Source organism: Punica granatum, chromosome 5, assembly GCF_007655135.1.
Source record: "Punica granatum isolate Tunisia-2019 chromosome 5, ASM765513v2, whole genome shotgun sequence".
NCBI lineage: Eukaryota > Viridiplantae > Streptophyta > Magnoliopsida > Myrtales > Lythraceae > Punica > Punica granatum.
In genome coordinates this window covers 17,603,422-17,625,258 of record NC_045131.1, presented here as the reverse complement: position 1 = coordinate 17,625,258, position 21,837 = coordinate 17,603,422, and the positions used below count along the sequence as shown (strand labels likewise).

Below are 21,837 nucleotides of genomic sequence, written 5' to 3'. Positions count from 1 at the left end.
TTTTTGTCATATCTATATTTAATTGTATATTATATGTGTTAATTATCTACTTTTGGTCATACAAAAATTGATAGAAAGTTATTAGGCAAAATAGCAGGTATAACTAGACGGGCAATCATTAGATCTAGTGGTTGAATATTTGGCTGACTTTTGCATAAAACGTTATTCTCCTAATACAAAATGTAATTTTGCAAGTACCAAAACATTTCATACAAAATATCATTTGATTAATTCGTACGTGTGTTTACTGTTATTCTCCGAATATGAAAATATTCAACCAGTGGACAGTGGATTTCCCATAACTAGTAATCTACAGTTGCTAACCTATGTGACACGTGTCGTCTGGATGCACTGTCGGAGGTGACCCTTGCGGGCTGCGGGCGACTAAAATTGCGACAGAAACAGAAGGAAGGAGAGAAGAATGCAAATACAAATCCCCGGATTTTGCACTCCCTCTTGCTGTTAGGTTTTCTTTTCTTCTCGGCACCGTTCTGCGCTGCCCGGAGCCGCCCTCTCTATCCCCTCCTGGAGCTAAACCTCGCCGGCAACGTTCCGGCCGAGAGGTACAATTTCTCTGTTTCACGCTCTCCCCACTCGCACTGCAAATGCTCTCTCAATCGCTGCAACAACGATGGAAAACAGTTAAGGGTTCACAGGGGAAGTAGCAGTTGACATCCTTACGGAATTTGCCCTTGCTGCCTGTCACTGAAATTTGTTCGCGTTCTCGGTCTACATTTCTTTGTCGGAATCTGAATCAGTCTAGCTTCCGTGCATTATCCGGCCTCCGGACAAAACCAGTGCTGAAATTGACATATATATGCTTTTATCTGGATTGACTCTGATAACGTTCTCAGCTTTTAAAGGTCATTTCCAGGCCAACTTCTATGGCGCATTGGTTTTTATTGGTGGTGCCGTGTCCTTATTGATCCGTAATGGTAGTTTAAGGTGTATTAATGAATCTGATGATTGGCTGCTCCAATTAATGAACTGCCGATGCTTTCTTACTATGTTTTTGGTGAGAATTGTTTCGTTAAGCACGGCTGTGAAGCTTGTTTGAGCTGAATAAAGATGACTGTCGCGTCTGTGTGTCACCGCTCATTCGCTTCTCCTGAAAGTTAGTCTAGTTCTTGTGGTTTTACAGCTTGATCAGCTGATTTTTCAGCAGTTGCAGTTGGTGCTTGTGATATTTCATCTTTCCTATTTAATTTCCAATCACGAGTCTCTGGTCATGTCATAACGACTCGCTAGTGTTCACGTTTTCCAACTTTTTGTCGAACTTCTTGTAGTCATAGAGAAGCTATGAGTGTGGTGTTGTGATTGTACTATTATTTAGTGGACTAACCAGCCCTATGTATGTTCTATATGTTTAGCAGGCCTGAAGCTGGTGGACCATAGCTGGTGTTGTCTTCAACTCAAATGAGCAGATCGGGTGGACAAAAAGAAAACCATGCAAGTAGTTCTGACCCACTGCGAGATAGCATGGATGAAAGTACTGCTGCTAGAACGAGGCCTTTGAGCTATGAGGAGATTATGAAAAGAAGGATAAATAAGGAGTTGTCTCAGAATATGAAAGAAGAAGCTAGAGGGGTGGAGATTATTCCGAGGAATGACACCATTCAGGATTCTTCTGCTCGTCTTGGATCTCTTAGAGTGGGTAGAGAAACTAAAAGGCTTTCTTCAGTTATAGAGCGGCCTGTTTTAGAGGACAATATGAGAGGAAGCGCTAGGGAAGAAAAACCTTTACGGGGCATTAATGGTGGAACTGGTCATGGTTTGAAGGAACTTCGCTATAAAGAAGAGCATGCTTCCATGAAGGAAAGTTCACATGTGACAGGAAATATGAAAAACCGTGAGTCTAGAGCTGGATTACGGACTAATTTAATGAATGAATCATGGAGTAGAGATAATAGAGGTGAAACTCATAGCAGGATCAAGAATGATGACTGGCATGGAGGTGATACAGAAGACAGACGTCTAAGGAGGGAAATAAGGAATACAGGTTATAGAGATGAAACTGAGCAGAAACTCAATACTAGGGCCAAGAATGATGAACGGCCTAGGAATTCTCGAGAAGAGAGGGGCCAGAGAAATGAACCGGGGAATACAGGTAACAGAGGTGAACCTGACAAGAAAATTAATAGTAGAAGTAAGAACAGTGAACGGCCTAGGCATAACCACAGGGGGCCAGGCAATGAACAGAGTGAAACTGACAAGAGAATTAATAAAAGGAGCAAAGATGATGAACGGCCTAGAAATGATTCTGATGATAGAGCTAGAAAGGCATATTCTAGAGATTCAATGGTTAATGACAGATATACTGACAGGAATGAGGGAAAATTGGATAAAGAAAACAAGAAGAAATATCAGAATGCCAATGATAGGGACATCAGAGACAAATATGCTATAAAGAAACCTGATCTTGGGAGACCACGTGACTCTGAAGTTGCAGAGAAGAAGGGGCAAAAACAACAACTGTCAGGATCTCGTCATGAGGAAACCAAGATGAAGAGGAAAAGGTCAAGGAGTCAGGATCGAGGGAAGGATAGGGTGAGGAGGTCACTTTCTCTTTCACCTCACAAAGGTGTGTCTTCTAATGGAAGGAAACCTGGAGATTCAACCTCGCATTCTCATAAGGATAGGCCTGCAAAGCAACATCATAAGGATATCGAGAGGAGAAAGTTTGCAAGTAATGGTTTGGGCAGTCACTACCGTGGACATGGTGGATTGACTAGTGGGCTGGGTGGATATTCACCAAGAAAAAGGAAAACCGAGAATGCTATTAAGACTCCTTCCCCAACAAATCGATCGCCGGAGAGGAAAAATGCTGGGTGGGATATTCCACCCACGGGGGTCAAAGACTCTTCATCTGGTTCAGTTGCGGATGGCCCTCAGCTACCAAACCACCAAGCTGTGTCATTGAATGTACACGAGTTAGTGAGTGCTGTTACTGCTGCTTTAAATGCATCAAAACCTCTTCCAGGGGCTTCCAGTTTCCTTCCTGCAAAAACTAATGCCTCCATTGATTCTATTCAACTAACTGAATCTACACGGCCTATGAGACGGCTCTACATAGAGAATGTACCAGCTTCAGCCTCGGAGAAAGATGTGATGGAATTTCTCAATAATCATTTGCTGTCTTCAGGTGTTAATTATATTCAGGGGAAGCAACCGTGTATTAGCTGTATCGTGAGTGCTTATGATTTTGTTTGTGTTTCTGAGCCCTGTAAGGTGTGTATTTTCTCGAGGATTTTAAAACTCTATTAATCTGAATCGCAGATTCATAAGGAGAAGTGCCAAGCTCTAGTTGAGTTTCTTACTCCTGAGGATGCTTCAGCAGCTCTCTCATTTGATGGATCTTCCTTCTCTGGTTGTATGCTAAAGATCAGACGGCCCAAAGATTTTGTTGAAGTGGTTGTAAGAATGATCGTTCCTTTCTCATCTTTCTGACCCTACATTCTACTTCTTTATATGTTGTATGATCTTGTTAAACCTCTGCGTTACCTTCACTTTATAATGATGTCAATGCTGCATTTTATTTTGAAATGGGTTTATATCTTTGGTCAGATTTGACAATTATCTGAAATATCTGTGATACACAATCAGAGTGACGAGTGAAATGTGACTACAAGTATCTATCCATAAGTTGTAAAGCAGTTGAATTAAATTAGAACTTACTTTTAGTTTATTGATTTTATAATGTGGTGAAATGTGGCTATATATATATATATATATATATTTTTTTTTTTTTGGGATAAATAATGTGGCTATATTTATCTTTTGTCCAATGGTGGTTAAGCAGTTGAATAAGATTAAAACTTGCCATTAGTTTATTACTTTTTTGATGTTCTTTATCATCACATTTATGTGCTTAACTAACGCTTCAGTGGAGCAAGAGCCAATTGGCTTGATTTTATAAAGTAGGGGGTTGGGGATTCCTGAGACATTTATTTAAGAGATAAATTTGAGGGTCTGGTCGATTGCTTTGCCTTAATCACACATATAGACAGAATCATGCTTCTTTATGGACTTGTGCCCGCAGAGACTAGTTGTAGAATGCCCAAATTTGTCTAATTCATTACTTTGCTTAGACACATGCAATAAGTTTCTGACTTCCACGCTGCAATCTCTGAAATAGGGTAACTATTTCGGGTCTATGATAATTCACATTCTGGATGGTGATGAAGCTCATTCCTAACTAAGAAGATCTTCAGGTGTAGTGGCAAATTTGATGCTCTTGTGTTTAATGTAATATTAGTGTTGGGCCTTCTTCTTTAGCAATGTAGTTATTTTCATGTCATATTTGTGTCTGTTGCTTGATTTGATAGTGAAACCTGCCATCTTTTTTTTTTTCCTTTTCTTTTTTTGGATAAGCCTCTTTGACGTTGTTATAAACGGCATTCTCTTTAATAGTATCTGATAGCTGAAACTTTTGGGGGGAATACATGCCCTCGATCCTTTACTTTTTTCTGTGCTAAGGTGGTGGAATGCAATTACTGTAGGACCTTGCCATGAAAATTCACAAGTAACGTCAAAGATTTGGAAAAGATTTCAAAGGCATACTTTTTTTTTTTCAAATTAGAATCTTGAATTGATATATCATCCATAGTTAGATCATATTGCATGCGTAAATGTAAATTGATTAAGATTCCATTGTATCTTGTATGCAATCTGTCATTTAATACTTCTGGTGATAACTGAAGTCCCCATTTTGCATTTCCCCACCTTGATTATATGGTTGTTCAATCTGTGAAACTGATCTATTCAGATTCATAGCTTCTTTTTTCTTTTTTCTTTTTTGTGGTGGTGCACAGTGATTTAAGCTGAGAAAGATAGGACCCTCTTACAACAATAAGGAAATTGGTGCTAAAGAAACGCATGCCTTTCTTTTAGAATACCTTTTATCAAACACCAATTAAACTATCATATTTTCTTGTTCATTATAGTTCTTCCCCTAGGACTTTGAACTCATCCTTGTATTTGTAGAAGGTTCACTGGAGTTGTAAAATTCGGTTATAGGCAGGAATTGGTAGGATATTCATGCATTGCTAGAGATTATGCACTCTCAACCTTGCTCATGTATCTTCCTCCAGATTTGTTCCTGTTGCATATAAAACATTTGACTATTAAGTGGAATATTTACCATTCTATTTTGTACATGATGTAGATTGGGAGCAGATATAATGATTTAACTTTTCTCATGAATTCCATTTAGTAATGGTAAAATTATTGTCTCCCAGCCAGCAAACTAAAAGTAATTCTGTTGCCGCCAGACTGAGCTGTATCCTCACCATATCTTCTAATCTAGTTAAGTTTCTCTATTGGAAAGGACAATTATGTTCTACTAATACCAAAAGGAAAAGCAATATCAAGATAGCGTGGTGAATTTCAGCCAATTCTGTAGAAGCTAGACTTCGAAAGCTCTATTTCTGGTTTTTAATTGTTTGTTTTCTGGTTGTGCTACTACTTTTTAATGAACTTGAGAGCATTTTGCATTTGGCACATTGCAAGAAGCAGGAACCAGTAAACCAAATTGACTTACTGCTTCTTATCGTCAATGTTTTTAACTTCTTATGGGTACAGATCTCAGTTTTTTGCTTAAACTAGTGAACTTTGTTTTCTTTCTATTTCCAACTTAATTGTACAGCCCTGAAGCATGCTCTATTTTCATAGAATTGTCAGACTCCTATCCATGCTGAAGAATTGTTTCATCTCTAGGTTTAATGAGTCAAGACTGTCCTGAAGGAGGTCCTGACATGCTGTATGAAAATACATTTCATAAAGCAGCAGGGCATTTGCTGAAATGCTATGTGTATTCCACTGCTTACTTTCCTTTCTCTCTCAACCCCCCCCCCCCCCCCCCCCCCCCCCCCCCCCCCCCCCCCCCCTCTTTCTTTTTTTTTTTTTTGAATGCCAGTTAGATTTATTGCTCAACCCCATTTCCTTGTTCTTTGCATATGAGTTTGCCTTGGCTGATACAGTAACTAATTTACCTGCAGTTTCTGAGGTGCAATTGTGGTTATTATTCATGTTGTAGGTATTCAGACAGTTCCTGTTTTCATGCAGACTGGTGATATTGTTGAGGCAGCCAAATCAGCACCTATAGTTCCCTTGAGCAATATTGTAAAGGACTCGCCTCATAAGGTAATGTCCTAGTGATGATGATGCTGTTGTCATTTGTTATTGGCTTTTCTGTGGATTATGCTGGTTTGTCATGTAAAAAAGATAATGTGGACCCATAGTTTTAATGGGTAAATCCATGCAATGCCCATCGATGGCGTAGAAAGGGGATTTTGTATGTTTTTGTGTGAAATTAGGAGAGTAGATAACTATGCTGGTAAATCTTTTTATGAATAGATTATTTAAATGAATTTTTGCAAGTATTTATAACACCGTAAAGTAGTCAATCAAGTGCATCATAGATTTTCATTCCACTTGCTTTTCTTTTTTTTTAGTTCAACCACCAGATAGGTATTTCAATAAAAAATTATTTTGCTCAGGGCTTTCCCTCCTAGTGATACAAAATTTAGCGGGAAGAATAAGATTATTTCTGTACTTTTTCCTGCCTCTTTTTCTGAGCCTATTCTGATGTAAGTATATTATGTACTTGATTAATAGCATTTTTTATCAGTATGATAGACAATAAATAAACAAAGAAAGTTCCAGGGTTACAAGTCTTGTGAAGGCTTCTATTTTTTTACCGCTTATGATCTGTTTCTTATATGGAAAGAGCTTATCTGGAACATTAAATCCTAAACGACCCTATTTGGTCTTCCAGTGGTTGGAAATCAATCTCCAATCATCCAAAAATCTCTGTAAATCCATCAATCTTTCCCTTTTTCATTTTCTATATTTGCTACTGGTTCTGAAGTTTTGATATTGGTTGGTCTTAGTCTTTGCTCTACTTTAAAATATTTGTTTGTTCTTATACTTTTTTACCTGAGTTGCTGCTGTTGGTCTTCATTGATTTTCGTGGTTTGAAATGGAAAATCTCTAAACATCCATAAATATGTATAGATGTAGTACAAAAGAAGGCTAATTGATGTCTCACACTTGCGCCTCTCGGTGTTGATGTTGCTTGCTCTTAGTCTTTGCTCTACTTTGAAATATTTGTTCACTCTAATATTATTTTATCCTGAGTTATTGCTGCAGGTCTTTATTGGTGGAATATCTGAGGTTCTTTCTGCTGAAATGGTAATATGATTTAAGAGTTTGTGCATCTTAAATTACTATGATGTGTTGTTACGGCATTGTTTGGATTATAAGTTAAAAAACTTTAACTTTTAACTTTAACTCAACACACTACACAACAAAAACACACATTTCCCAAGTCAAAAATTTGAACTTTAACTTTTAACTCAACACATTACACAACAAAAACACACGTTTTCCAAGTCAAATTTATACTCCCATCTCATTTGTCCTTTTCCACAATCAAAATCAAAATCAAAATCAAAATTACTTTAACTCTGAATCCAAACGCACCATACAATTTCAATTTTTATCAAGAAAATATGAAGAAAATGTGGTTGACTAATTCATTGATTCATCTGCCTGCCAAATCCCATATTTTATTTTCTGCAATTCTTAATTAGACGCATCTGACCATGAAACCCATGTCCAATATTGTTCATGGGAAAGTAATAGAATATCCAATATAACTAAAAAGTGTTTGACAGAACTGACACTTACGCTTAGGTGTGTAGATAGTGTCAGTGCTGTTATCTCAGTATATGTGGTATGGTCCTAATATCACCGAAGTTTAAAAGGGCTAAATTCTCTGATTTTTTCTTTTGTGAATAATGTGAGTTGTGTGATTCTGTAGAGATCTGAATTCTTCATGTTGCTTCAGCTCATAGAGATTGCTAGTGCATTTGGACCACTGAAGGCATTCTACTTTGATGCCAAGCAGGACACTTTGAATCGATATGCTTTTCTTGAGGTACACATGCAGACTGTTTTCCTCTTATATATTCATTGGCGTATACTGGATTTTCTTCTGTGTGATTCTTTGTTGATCATAAACGTCCTCTGGAGAAATCACCTTTTGTCAGGAATCGCATTATTTGTTCTCCCCCCTCACTCGAGGAGGCACCAACCTTTGCCAATGCATTAGTTCACTTAGTTTTCTTAATTTATGTGATTTCTATAGTGTTTATTTGTAGGTATTGTCACATGGCATCTCTTTTAGAAAAGAACATGAGTTCAATGGTATAACCCCATTGTGATTTTTCTGTTCAATTCGGTAATGGATTTCTAAGACATCATGACTCCTTTTCCGAAATATCTGGACAATGAATTTGTGTACAATTGGGTTTGATTTATTTTCTTCCGCATAATAATTTTTAAGTCTATCTCTTATATCCTGAAATAACTAAATCTGATCCCTCTTTGCAGTACGCAGATCTATCTGTAACTCCTAAAGCATGTGTGGGATTAAATGGCATGAAATTGGGGGGCCAAGTACTAACTGTAGTTCAAGCTCTTCCTGATAAGTCATCCTCGGTATTTGGTTACTTTATGCCTTAAAACATGAAATTTCTTTTTATTATAATTTTTACTTGGAATAACTGTTCATACTTGGTAATACATATTTAGGAGATTTCTGAAAAGCAACCAACTTATGTGATACCTGACCATGCGAAGCCTCTTCTGCAGAAGCCTACACAAGTAATAAAGCTAAAAAATGTGGTATGCCTCTTGCTGCTATTAACTTTATATTCACGTGTATGTTAACTGGCCCACTTTAATATTGTACTTTTCAAATGTGAATCAGTTCACTCCCGAGGACTTGTTGTCGCTTTCCAAGTTGGAAATCGGAGAAGTTTTGGAAGATTTACGGTTAGAGTGTGCCAGGTCCCAAAACGAGCTGCTATTTTTTGAACACCTGTGGTTTTAGATCCTCGAAGTTGTAAATTAAAAGATGACGCGATTATTATGCTTGCTGCAGGTTTGGCACTGTTAAATCTTTGAATGTTGTCGAGCGGGAGGCTTTTCCTGTTAATAATGTGGAGGATGCTCGTGGAGTTCACAATGCTGAGAAATCTGTTGAAACTGCAGGGCATGGTGGCAAAATATTCTTAGAAACTTCTGAAAAAGTCACTGACACAGAAAATGCAGAAATCAAGGAAGTGGAGGTTGAAAGGGACGTGGGTGACAGAGAGGAAAGTGATGGAGCTTTGGAAACTGAAAGCATCAGTCATGAGGAAAACACAAATGATGTTAATAGAAATGAGGATGATTCATCAGAGCAGCTTGACATTAAAATGGATCCGAAGAATCCTCCTGATTTGCCTTCCCCAGGGAGCCTTGACCGACCAAGCCTTTTGGCTGATCATGTTGAATGTCCAGAGGGCAGGGGAAATTTGACAAGTCAGATAGAGGAAGGCAAGTCGAGCTCGGGAGAAGCAATGGAGGGTCTTTCAGCTGCTCAGGATGGAGAAAGTGAGGAACTGGATTTTGAGCTATGGCGTACTTTTGAGCTAGGTTCTGTTTTCGTGGAGTATAAAAGGACGGAGGGCTCCTGCATCGCTGCACATGCTTTGCACGGGAGAATATTCGATGAGCGGGTTGTGATGGTGGAATATGTCCCTCTTGAGCACTACCTAGCAAAGTTTCCAGGATAATATGACCAGGCTCATGATGCTGGTAAAAGGCACGTTCTTTTGCTCGAGAACTGCAACTGAGCTGGGGCGTTCTACCTCATGGCAGGTGTTGAACGTTCCTGCGGTATCTTGAAGCCCTCGGCTTTAGGGCAAAAGGTTGTCGTATTGTTAGCTAGCTTGTGTACCCTACTAAGAGAGATATTTCGACTGATAGTGGGAACTGTGGGTGAGTGTCGTCCTTGCTATCTCGGTCGTCCTTGCAGACTTGGTGGGAACAGAGAATTTTTAATTGAAATATGTTACCGAGGGGGAACGCTGTAGAATCCATTCTCAATTAGCCATGCCTTTGTGAAAATGTTTGTTGAGACAATACTAGGCTAGTATTTCATGATACAAATTCTTTGCACTGGAATGCCTTTCCTTTGTCTAGAATCCTTGTTTACATTGATTGCACAGGGACACTAGCATCGCGGCAGGCATGATGTACACGAATTGATTCAAGATTTGAATCTTGATACTAACTACTATAGTTAGACATTATCCTTTATCTATGTCAGGTTGGATTGGACAGCGGTTTGAGTTTATAGCTCGAGCTTATCTTTTGCAGGGACTGGAAAGTTTGGAGATGCAATGGAGTTTTCAAATAATCATAAACTGATGGTCCATTTTTCGTGATTAGAGTTTGAGAATGAGATGGATACTTAAAACTGGAAGTGTGCGGGAATGCGATATTTGCGTTCGTGGCATGGGGCCAGAGTTGTGTTCTCAAGTCGCTGTATCCAATATATGAAATTACAACTGGAAAATCAGGATGGAATAGAAAACTTACAAAGAGATAGAATTCTCAAAGGAAAACAAGGACGGAACAGGATGGAGGAGAGGAATACATGGAAGAGAAGGGTGAATGAGTCGTGTCCTTGGGGACTTGATTCGTCGACATATTTATAGGAACCGCAAAGTTAATTTTTATCTTTTTCCCCTTCACCCCTACATTATTTGCCCGACAAAAGGCTGCGATCTCCATTTCTTTAATTCTTCATATACTGTCCGTGGTGAATTTATGGGGGAAATTTTTGGATCTCGTGACTAAAAATTCAATCACTCCCAAGTACAATCCCTCAATACTTGTTGAACAAAAATTTTTAGTTTTCGTATTAGGTTTTTTTTTTTTGGTACAAAGCCCAATTTTTTTGTACACTTGCTTTGGAGTTTTGTACTTGGAAGATGACTGAAAGTTCAGTCACGTATCTCAAAAATTGTCAATTTCTGAGAGTTTTCATAGTTCCGTTTTTTTCTCAGTGAGCATTTATGGAAGTGACGATTTTTAATTCCTAATGAAGATTCCTAATTTTTCGTGCTGTCATATTAGCTCATGACAATCATTTACGTCGTCATCCCCATAATATCTGGCTTCAGCTTCTGAAGTGAACATATGTAATACGGCGGCAATGCGGTTGCTTTTGATATCTCTTCTTGCCCCAGGGGCGATGAGGAGTCGAGGAGCAATTGTTATATTGATAAGGAGAGATGGATCTTACGGCGCCAGATACCATCGACAGTAAAAAAAGAGAGGAAAAAAAAAAGAAAAGAGATATGGACCTCTAGAATCAGCCTAAGAGAATATCGATTTTTTTTTTTTTTTTTTTTTTTTTTTCGGGCAAATCAGTTAGCGCCCAGTAGCAATAGTATTCTTTTTTCTTTTTGACTCTAATTACTGTAAGAGTATTATCTATAAGCTCTAGTTTGAACAAGGAAAGGTAGACTCGAATATTGAATGAAATTGCCTTATGCATTTCTTATCCTTTTTTTATCTAAACAATTCTATTATTTAGTGGCGGAACACTAATTTTTATCACTCATTATTTAGTGTGGTGATGATTCAAAGCAGCTGGTTATTGCTCGTGACGATTTACCTTATCAAGAAGCACTACCAGCCTCCTTTCCTCTCTATCCATTTCTTTCCTCGAAACCCTTCTTTTCTGATTCGGAGCCCAGAGAGAAGGTGGGACTGGAGGATCGGAATGGGATGGAAACAGCCCCAAACATCGAAGACATCAGCATCAATCAATGCTTCTGCTGCTGTGGAGCTTGGACGACTTCATGGAGTTCATCGTTCGTTCCCAGCTTCAGCTTTTTGGGCCCCATTACTAAAGTTAAGGCCCAATCACTGAACCTCAGTAATTTTAGATATAAAATATTAGAATAAACTAACAATTTGTCCAGATCGATGTTACATTAAATCTAATCTAAAAATATTTTTACATCAATTTTGACCTTGATCTATTAAATATACATCATATTGACTCTTTCGTCTATCTGCCGTTAAAAACTCGAGGAAACTATTTCATGAAAATGACAATATGATGTACATTTAATAAGTCAAGGTTAAAATTGACGTAAAAAAGTAAAAAATAATGCCACATCAAATGTTTTCGTCCACTATTGAACGACAGATATGTCAAGGTCCAATTTGATGTAATGTTAATAAGATAAATTGTTAATTTACTCAAAATATTAAAATAAAAAATAAATAAATTAATTAAAATTAAATTAAAAATGACACGTTATCCTCTTTCATCTTCTTCTCCTTCTTCTTCTGCACTTCCCTCCCTATTATGCGGAGAGAATAGGATAACGTTCACAAACTCGACAATGGCGACGTCGGGACTACTGTCAGGAAACCCCGCGAGCTTGTGCTTCCGCCGAGCGGTGCTCAGTAGAACGGCTCCCCCGAGGGCGAGTGCTGCGTCTTCGTCGTCGACGGAGCTAGGGTTCGTTACTTCCCAGCTGACCGGACTACGGATTTCAGTCGACCGCTGCGTCTTCCCCCAGCCCTATCGCGCTACTCCTGCACCTCTGCTGCTGCCTGTGGCCCGTAATTCCCTCCTCTTGTCCTTCTCCTTATTGTTATCCAGGACTTGTATTAGTAATTCGATGTCGATTGCCTGCTGAGTTCAGTGGGGCAATCAATCAGTAATGAGATTTGGTAATTGCCGTCGTGCTTTAAGTTTGGTCATGAAGCATTTGGAAACCCGTTTACCGGCAATGCTGAACCGAGCTGCATTTTGGGTTTGGATGAATTGCTCTGACTGAATCACATTCCCTGTTTTGCTCAATTTGCCATTCCCCGTCCGCATTTTGCTCAGAGAAGTTGCCGTAAACAGTTGCTTGAGTAGTTCTCAAGTGTGATTGATTCCACTCTAGTTCGGGAAGCCCCTTTACATACGAGGTTTATTGGTTTGAATTTGGGTTTCAAAATTGACTGTGCTATGTTCGTTGAGTTTCTTTGCTATGTCCCGAATTTCCTTTTTTTCTTGTTGTTTGGTCGAGTGAAGGTAGCTTGTAGTCTTGGGAAACATGCTGGTGAGTGTTATGTTAGATCAGGGGGTTCGACTATAGGCTTTCCGTTCGGAAGAGCGATTTTTTCTTACTAGCAAGATACTACTACTCCTTCCTAGTTCGGTCTCGACTCTTGTTCTCATTGTGCAACCAAGACATGCATTGAGAAATAAGAGTTCTCATTGTCTCGATAGGGAAAGAGATCTCCTGAGGGTTAGTGCAAGTGGATAGGATGCACATATGCACCGTGGGTAGTCACGAGGTCGTGGGTTCTATTGACCTTTTCTACAGGTGGCCGTTGGTGAGGCCTCTTATAAGAATAAAAAATTAAGCAAAGAACTTCAGCGAATTGGAGGAACAGCCAACTGCAAGAAGAGTTGCTCTAATGGTTTTGTGCGGCATCTGAAATTCCTTTCCTTTCCGATACAGTTATTTTGTAAATTGTATGTTTCTTATCGTGCTAATTCATAAGCAGTTTTGCTCTGTAATTTGGTTGCGCAACCATTCTAGAACTTAAGCTGGAATCGATCTTTCTGCTTTGCCTATGTTCTTGTTCATGAAACCTTACTGTTGACTTGGAGTCGTAATTGGCTCTGACATGGGCATATCATTCACTCATCGGATATCTGAGCCATTGCTCTAATTGAGCTAAATAATCTGCTTGGCTTTTCAGGACGCATATGCCCCTTCACGGGGAAGAAGGCTAACAAGGCAAACAAGGTGTCCTTCTCAAACCACAAGACAAAGAAGTTGCAGTTTGTGAACCTTCAATACAAGAAGATCTGGTGGGAAGCCGGAAAGCGGTATGTAAAGCTCCGCCTATCGACAAAAGCACTAAAGACCATCGAGAAGAATGGACTTGATGCTGTTGCTAAAAAGGCCGGGATCGATTTGCGCAAGGAGTAATTAGAATTGATGTTAAAGCATGTAAACTAAATCCAAGCACAGTTTCTTCTTGGAGGCCAACTTCTTTCCTTTTATTACGTTGTCTACCTCTGTTTTAACTGAAGTTTCTGGTATATTAGAATGAATATATCTTTCCCATTATTTTCCCCTCCTTGTGGCCCAGGTTTCTTTATGGGGACTCAAGACGCTGATTTTGCATAATTTAGTAACGTAATCGTGAAGGTGCTTCACGTTCTTTTTTCCTCCACCAAGAGAACTTAAGGCTCAAAGAATGTCGATGAAGAATGTCTCGACATGCAGTATACATGATCACTGTCGTGGATCATTTTATGATATGGAACAATACATTTGCCCTAATGGTATAATGTGGCTAACTGCTCAGCCCAGAAATGGCAATAATGCAACGCAGCTGATCCGGCACTGCCAGGATTCCTTTCTTCAATAGCCCTAAAGTGGCCGGAGACTGAAGGGAATAGGAACCTTCATTCCCTTTAATTTCTTTCCAACCTATACTATATACCAGACATCGGTCCCAAGTGGACGATGTGCGAGAAGGGAAACCATATATACTATTTTATCAGTGACAGAGAGGAACAACATTTCTGCTGCAAAAAATTTCCAGCCAGAAAGGACCAAAACTTAAAAAAACCACAGAGACGAGTGAGACGAGCCACTGGCACCTGTCAAGGTCATCGGAATGGTTCGATGGGGGCAGATTCTTCTAAAAGAGTGGCGGCCTCAAAACATTCAGCAGCCTCTAGGGCCGAAGCTTCAGGATCAGCCTTGTAGAGCAGTCCGAGATTGTACCATGCTGAAGCATTGGTCCGGTCGAGTCTAAGTGCATCAGTGAGAAGGCTTCGGACGACAGACATGGATTGGGTCCCAAGCTGCTTGAGGACACGTGCCATGGACACCAAGCTCTGGACATGGTTAGGCTCGAGATTTAGTGCCTCCTGGAAGGACTTCAAGGCATCTTTGTACTGCCCTCTGGCTTGGTAGAGTAAACCTAATAATGCAACAGATTCAAATACCATTTTAGTCCATGTTTCCAATCACGGACTACGAGAAACAGTTTTTTTCAATGCAAGTACACAAGCTAAGAAGTCCAACTTCACTCTAGAAATCGTACTAATATGTGCATCTTTGTTCTGATCCGACAAATTCAGAAAGCAGAAACAGGACAATATCCTTTGCATTTTGGAATATTTAGCTATGGAAGGGTTCATAATGTTATCATTTAAATGAAGGCCCCAAATCTTGAACAACCTCTATTCCAAAAGCACATTTACAAGCTATCAACATTTAAGGCTTGCTCCTGGTGAGCATTGTAGGTTGAACCTTTACATTGTGATTTTCCAAGTCTTTCTGAGAAGGGCAAATGAAAAGCCAAGAATGTTTCTTAAGGAAATCAAGTTCTAGGCTAAGGATGAGTGACTTGGGAAGAAAAAAGCTCTCCAGAACACGTACTATATCAATGATATTTCATTTTTCTTGTGCGTTGAAATTCAAGTAAGCAGAATGATGAAGTAAGCTGGACAAGTGATGAAGGGATGGCCGCCAAAAGAATGAAAATGGACTAGAAGAACAGAGGAAGAAGGAAAGTACCCGTATTATGCAGTCTAGAGGCTGAGAAAGGACTAATAGCCTTTGATTTCACAAGGCAGGCTTCAGCATCACGCCACTGGGACAAGCTCGTGTACACACCAGCAAGGTCGTTCCATGTTTCCATTTCCAGACTCCTATCACGCAGTCCCCCACTCTATCCATAAACAAGATCAGAAAATTTACTATATTAATGAATATTTACATAGAAGAAGAAAAAGAAACGGAAGAAACAGCTTGGAGGAAACATCATAGCCCCATTCAAACAATAAAAAGCTGCAGATGCAGGAGTCATAACATATCAATTGGCCAATTTGCCACATTCTATTGTTGATGTGGAACTTCTCATGGGCTCAAGTTGGGGCTGGTGAACACCCGAAAAACCCCGTGGGTATATGTAACTCTGCCACCCCTCGCTGAGCTCATTTAAAAGTCGTGAACCTCTTACAAGCCTACCAATCTACAAGGGTATTTACACCACTTTTAAAAATAGTAGGGTCTGAACCTAAAACATTCCCGCATTTCATTTTGTTCCTTCAATCGCTTGACCAGCCTCCAAAGAAGCCCAGAGTAGCTAACTTCCATGAACTAATGACGTTTTAGAGATCTATCGTATCTACATTCTTGACTAGTAATAATTAGTGAGGTACAAGTAATCAATCGCCAAATCAGCTGATTGTCAAGCATAAAAATATATAATCTGTTACTGGCCTAACCCTCAATCCAAAAGAGCTATGACTAAATGTTTAGTGGATGCAAATGAGGGTGAGATACCTTGTGAAGATTTTTTGCCAATCCTGAATTCTTAGCCTGCACCTGTAGAATAGCAAGAAGCCGACTATATGTCTCTATAGCTTTCTTCAACTGTCCCTGAGCGATTTGAAGCTTTGCTTTCGTCCTGAGCAGCTCACCTTGGTCCCACTTTCCCATCTGATCCAAAGCGGCATTTATCACGGTCTCGGCATCAGAAAACCGTTTTTGAGCTGACAAAATTCGAGCCAATAGAACGTAAACTCTAACACTAGACCCAGCCTCTAGCTTCAGCAGCTGCTTCGCATAATAAAGTGCTAAATCCAACTTCCTCTGCTCAGCATTCTCTATAGAGAGATGATACACAACAATGGGATCCCGTTCTGTCATTAATCTCTCTGCTGCTTCAAATGCTTCAAGAGCTCTTGACGTGCATGAAATTCTCTCAAGATCTGAAGAAACCAATAGAGATTTGGCCGATAATAGAAGTCCAAGCATGCAATTCGCAACACTGGCCTTCTGGGCACATCCTCCAGTCAACTTTTTTATCACTTTCTGAGCATAATCTATGCCTTGTTCCACAGAAAATGCATTTTCTCCGCAAATTTTGGAAGCAAGTAGGAGCACAAAAGCACAATCTGGATTTTCTTGATTATCCAACATGTTCTTAAGAAGATTTAAGGCAACTATATCCTCACCTTCCCCATAGTAACAGAGGGCTAAAATACAGTACATGTCATTTCGTTCCAATATTCCTGGGAGCAATTCCTCGACCTGATGGGCAAGGGCCCGTGATCCCCCTGAGACAGAGAGGGCAAATGTGAGGTGGTCAAGGATCGACGGATCCCACTTCATTCTCCCAAGCGAGAACTTCCTAAGTAGTATAACCAACAAGAGTACTGCCTCTTCAATGTTGTTCCTGGGCACAAAGGAACTATCAATTTGCCACCGCAAATTAGGAGGACTCGCCTCAACTCCGCTGTATAAAAGGAAGATGGCGAATTCCTTCTCAATTTTTGCCTTGGTTTCTACATCGAGGTTCCAATGGTAAAGCAGGCCCTTCCTGTACGATAAGATGGCTTCCTGGAAGTCCCCTGAGAGCTTCCACAACTCTGGAAGCGATTCTACAACCTTGTTTAAAGTTTCCTGCAGTTTACAATCGGTCATGAAGCTTTCAGGCAGACCTTCTGGAAGTGCAGATTCAACGGTATCCAATATGATTTTGCACGTTTTTGCAGCTTCTGGAAAGATTAATGGAAGAAGGGAAAAATCAGTAAAAGAGTGAAGAAATTGAAATAATCCAAATTACAGCAAAATCTGTGAAATATCTAGTACAGCTATGCATTTGAAAGATGCAAAAACTAGGTAGGACGTGCATAAACCTGGTGGATAGTCCACTAGGTCATGAGTTCGAAACCTCCTTGCATGTGTAGGACTTGGTGATGACATTTGTATTTATAAAAGAAAATCATTGCAAACATAATAATGCATAAATGTAAAGCTACTTAGAAAAGTACAATCACAAAACCGACCAAACAATGAGTAAAAGAAAAAGAAAAACATAAAACCTAACACAAACAGCCCCCTTTTTCTTTTGGGATTTGAGAAGGGCGAGATCAGGAATTTAAGAGGGGTTGTTTTGAGTAAGGTATTGGAAAATGGAAAAGCAATTTCTCAGTTTATATAAAGATCAGTTCATTTGGTTAATTACAGTTTTTCAATCTGAAAAGTATTAATCAATCCTTAAGAAAAAGAATTCTTTCAAAAAAATTAACCAAACGATATTTCTTTAACCAGATTTTCCATTTCAGTTTTGATTTTGATATTCCTTGAGCTTGGCGTTGGTTCTTTCCAAACTTGAGAGAACCAATCAACAGAGAAGGGACCGAACCTGATGGATCTAATTGTATGGAGATAAAAGAAAGTACCACTAAACCTTCCAAGTCGCTCTAATGATTTTGCTTTGAGAAAGATAGCCTCAAAGAGCAGACTGACGGCATGCATAGACATGAGGGGAGCTGCTTCGCTCTGTGAGCGGCGCCTTGAATTCTCATATTTTCTAGCAATTGATATTCTCATCTTGGGAGTGACAGCAGCAATATCTATTCCTTCAAATACATGAAGAGCAGCCTCGATGTTGCCTTTCTGGTACTCCAGCCTCCCTAGCAATGCTCTAGCTTCCTGACATTTGAAAAACAAACTTATAATTTCAAATCCACTTCTGCTGTTACTAACTTCGACCATCATATGACGTATTAGAAGATGGATATGTGAGGCCACTTGAGATAACATAGGAAAAAATTAAACCTCTCACTTCATTAAAATTTCTGCTTCATTGGAGCATACCAAAGTCAAAGTAATTGTTTTGGTTCTACTTATCAGCAACACGTCAAGAACACTATAATGTAAAAACGAAAATGATAAAATAAAAATCCCAACTTTTCTCTTTTAGTAAGACAAAAGAAAAGCTCATCTTGCTCATTGGATAGAAGTGCCTGGCTGGTTTCATATGCATTCTGTCTTTGGGGTTCAATAAAGTAGGTGAAGGGTGGAGACTTATTATCTATATATGAATGCCAACTAACAAATCTTTCCATCATTCCATAAATGCACGTATATGAAAATTTAAGTGAATATCCTGAGAGTACATTGGTAGTCTTTTAGAATATATTGTAGTTAAAGTTCAAAATCTAGATGAGCGAAGTTTTTTGAAGTGATAAAGTTTAAGAACAAATCAGGTGTACTATGCAACATGAAGATTTAATGGTCATGATGAGTGACTAATAATCGTCAGTACTCGATCATAGGGGCTTGAACAGAGACAAAGTGATTCCCATTTCAAGAACCATTTCAAGAACCATTTCAATAGGCAAGTTACACTGAGGGCTCACAGTTACAGACTATCATTATTTCGAGAGGTTTCTGAATTAATTGTTTAAGAGGTTTCTGAAGACCCATTTCCGAGGTTTGCAGATCATGCCTACATGTCTCAGATTTGGGTCCTTTGCTCCTCATTTGATGCCTACATCCATGCACACGTCTCATGAAGAGAAGCCACGATGCTAAGGACGTTTGGCTTTATGGTTTCCATGTGTCTTGAGTTCAGTAATATGTAAAACATTTTATATATATATACATCTGTATGACAGCACAATCAACCAACCTCATAGTTTAGATAGCCACTCTCCCGGAGGGAGGACTCAGCTTCTTCGATGTTACTGGTATCCACCTTTGGTTCCACCTCAGCAGCCCGAGATGAGTATCCACTCGCTGAATAATCTCTAGTGGCCAATGACTCCGAGGAGTCCATTGCTTCATCTGCCCTTAGCTGCTGCTCCCCAGAGAAAATGCACTTCATCATCTTTTGCAATTTCTCTCTAATGCCAACTCTCCGCTTGTCCAGCCAATCTCTAGCTCTCATTATGTTTCATTAGACTTGAGATTCTGCTAAAATCACAATCAGAACAACAAGAGTTGAGCTTGATGCAGAAGTCTTCAGAACAACTACCCGAGTAGAAAAACTTGTGCTCTTCTAATGGGAAAATGTTTGCAGTTCCAACAAGAGTGAAGGGAGAATATTTTCTGTGTTTATCTTTCACATTATATTTTTCTTGGCAATGCCGCCCAGAAAACCACTTACCTTTCTTTCATTGTTCCTCAGTTGTAAGAAACAACCGAAAATGCTGAAAACTGGCTTTGTGTGGTAACCGAAATTAATTCCTAGTTTTCCATTTTAGTCATTGCAGTGAAAGAAAAGGTAATGAGAACAAAGAAAGATAAGAAGGAAACGCAGAGCATTATTTCCCAACTGTATTCAATGCAGTTTTCCCTAATTCTAAACGATTTTATGAAAACTTTGAAATGTTCTCCCGCTTTCCTGATAAGCAAACAGAGTAACTCTGTTAAACAAAGGCACAGCTTGAACATAACAAAACACCATAGGATATTGCTCCTCCTGAATAATTTTAATAACAGGAAGAATAGGCAGGAAGGGAATCAATACAACTTTTAGAGCAGAAATTGGTTAATTAGAAAACAATAAATCGAAACCCTCAATGCCTGACGTCGAATTCTTTCTCCCAATTCCTTCAGAATTGAAAACAGGGACATAATTCTACAGGCTTATAATCCCTACCAACCAAAAATTTCATCTGAAACAATCTCAGGCTATGCAACCCCACAGCTCCGGAACGCAGCCAGCTTGCGGTAAGGCCGGAAAATAACCAAAACCCATAATTCCGATCACAGCCCACATGAAGAATCGAAAGCACCCACCGATGAAATTCGACAAACAGTGCCGTGATCAAGACAAAGAAGACAGACACCCCACACAAAAAGGAAAGAAGCAAAGATGATACCTTTAGACAAGGGAAAGGCATTGACCGAGCCCACAAGGCATCATCATCAACACCCCAACTCATCTCCCACAATTCCATCAACCCGAGAAGTTGCCAAATTGATTGACCCTTTTGCTCCTGTTAAGCAAAGAATCCAAAGCTAAGCCCTTTCCTGTGGAATTGGACCTCCTCAATCATTTTCATCATTTATTATCTTCTGACTTTTCCGGAGAGGGTTGGTTTGATGACTGAATGGGGAACAGCTAGCAGGGTATGAACAGCCTCTGAAGTTAAGGTTGCTTTCGACAGTTATAATAATCAACAAAATCCAATGCTCCGGACTCCATGTGGAGGAGGTCCGATTGGAACAGACTTTTTTTTTTTTTTTTTTGGTGTGGGGTGGGTACTATGTTTGGTTTTAGAGTTAAATTGTATTGAATTTTGATTTTAATTTATTTATAATGATTGTGATGTTGAATTATGTGAAAAAATGTGAAAAAGTAATGAATAGTTAAAAATAATAATGATTATATTGTTGAAGTAATGAATAATTGAAAGAATTTATTATTAAAAATTAAATTTAATGGTTAAAAATTTAAAAAAATTAAAAAGTAATAATTGTGTTGTTGACTTTTATTGATGTAGTGAGTAAAGTTAAAATTAGAGTTAAAATTATAAAATCAGATTGATAAATTAAACGAATTATTAGAGTCTGTGAGATGGTTTCGCCGTCCAAATTTTAGTATTCTTTTTAAAATTTCCAATTTAAGTGACAGTATTATTTTAAATTTATTTTTTCTTTTAATTATTAGTTATGGCAAGTCACTTTGAACTGGTCAACAATTTGGTAGAGGAATGTCAGGGCCCACTTCGAACTCCCAATGTCCAAACTCCGAAGTCTCCTTTCATTGTCTTAACGGCAGTTAATTCTGCTAAAGCAATTCCCACGCCACGCGTAAACTTTGTTAAATAATTACTTTTATATGTGGTTCAAGTTTTACAAGGCATTGTAATTTTCTGTTTTTTTGCATCAACGTTGACACTAAGGTGGAATTTGGTAGCCGGCAGTCTATCTGGATTATCAGTAATATTTGTTTATATTTTCTGGGCCAGTGCCACTTTTGTGGGATTACATTACCATTAACTTGGATTGCCATGGCAATCTATATAACGTAGATTAGCTCCATGAAAGGTGTAGATGAGAATTCCCATCATCTTCCTCCTCCGATAGCCCTAGCAAGCCCATTACCAGCCACTACCACTGCCATTTCCACCACTTTTGGCCACCAGTGCCGCCGCCA

General features: G+C 39.1%; 3 protein-coding genes across 14 annotated transcripts; 2 read left to right on the top strand and 1 right to left on the bottom strand.

Moving 5' to 3' along the window:
* Nucleotides 1–403: 403 nt before the first annotated feature.
* LOC116207840 lies at nucleotides 404–10,186 on the top strand. Of its 7 annotated transcripts, none has more exons than XM_031540941.1 (10): nucleotides 404–563; nucleotides 1,371–3,186; nucleotides 3,277–3,414; nucleotides 6,064–6,141; nucleotides 7,150–7,191; nucleotides 7,823–7,939; nucleotides 8,395–8,502; nucleotides 8,656–8,688; nucleotides 8,774–8,853; nucleotides 8,948–10,186. In XM_031540941.1, exons 2-10 carry the CDS (start codon nucleotides 1,417–1,419, stop codon nucleotides 9,621–9,623), a joined length of 3,042 nt encoding a protein of 1,013 aa, XP_031396801.1. In that variant the 5' UTR covers nucleotides 404–563; nucleotides 1,371–1,416; the 3' UTR covers nucleotides 9,624–10,186. The 7 variants fall into 7 exon arrangements, with proteins under 7 accessions (XP_031396801.1, XP_031396798.1, XP_031396795.1 ...); XM_031540938.1 differs by having other exon boundaries at nucleotides 8,599–8,688; XM_031540935.1 differs by having other exon boundaries at nucleotides 405–563; nucleotides 1,374–3,186; nucleotides 8,596–8,688.
* A 2,004-nt stretch (nucleotides 10,187–12,190) lies between these two features.
* Nucleotides 12,191–13,995, top strand: LOC116207843 (50S ribosomal protein L28, chloroplastic). Its single transcript, XM_031540948.1, has 2 exons — nucleotides 12,191–12,477; nucleotides 13,615–13,995. Exons 1-2 carry the CDS (start codon nucleotides 12,255–12,257, stop codon nucleotides 13,845–13,847), a joined length of 456 nt encoding a protein of 151 aa, XP_031396808.1. The 5' UTR covers nucleotides 12,191–12,254; the 3' UTR covers nucleotides 13,848–13,995.
* Nucleotides 13,996–14,119: 124 nt separating this feature from the next.
* LOC116207842 (protein NPGR2) lies at nucleotides 14,120–20,824 on the bottom strand. 6 transcript variants are annotated; one of them, XM_031540943.1, is made up of 6 exons: nucleotides 20,558–20,824; nucleotides 19,363–19,646; nucleotides 18,128–18,380; nucleotides 16,224–17,440; nucleotides 15,453–15,606; nucleotides 14,120–14,853 (listed from the first exon to the last, which is right to left on the bottom strand). In XM_031540943.1, exons 2-6 carry the CDS (start codon nucleotides 19,618–19,620, stop codon nucleotides 14,537–14,539), a joined length of 2,199 nt encoding a protein of 732 aa, XP_031396803.1. In that variant the 5' UTR covers nucleotides 19,621–19,646; nucleotides 20,558–20,824; the 3' UTR covers nucleotides 14,120–14,536. The 6 variants fall into 6 exon arrangements, with proteins under 6 accessions (XP_031396803.1, XP_031396802.1, XP_031396804.1 ...); XM_031540942.1 differs by having other exon boundaries at nucleotides 19,363–19,643; nucleotides 20,558–20,823; XM_031540944.1 differs by lacking the exon at nucleotides 20,558–20,824 and adding an exon at nucleotides 20,335–20,468 and having other exon boundaries at nucleotides 19,363–19,643.
* Nucleotides 20,825–21,837: the final 1,013 nt, after the last annotated feature.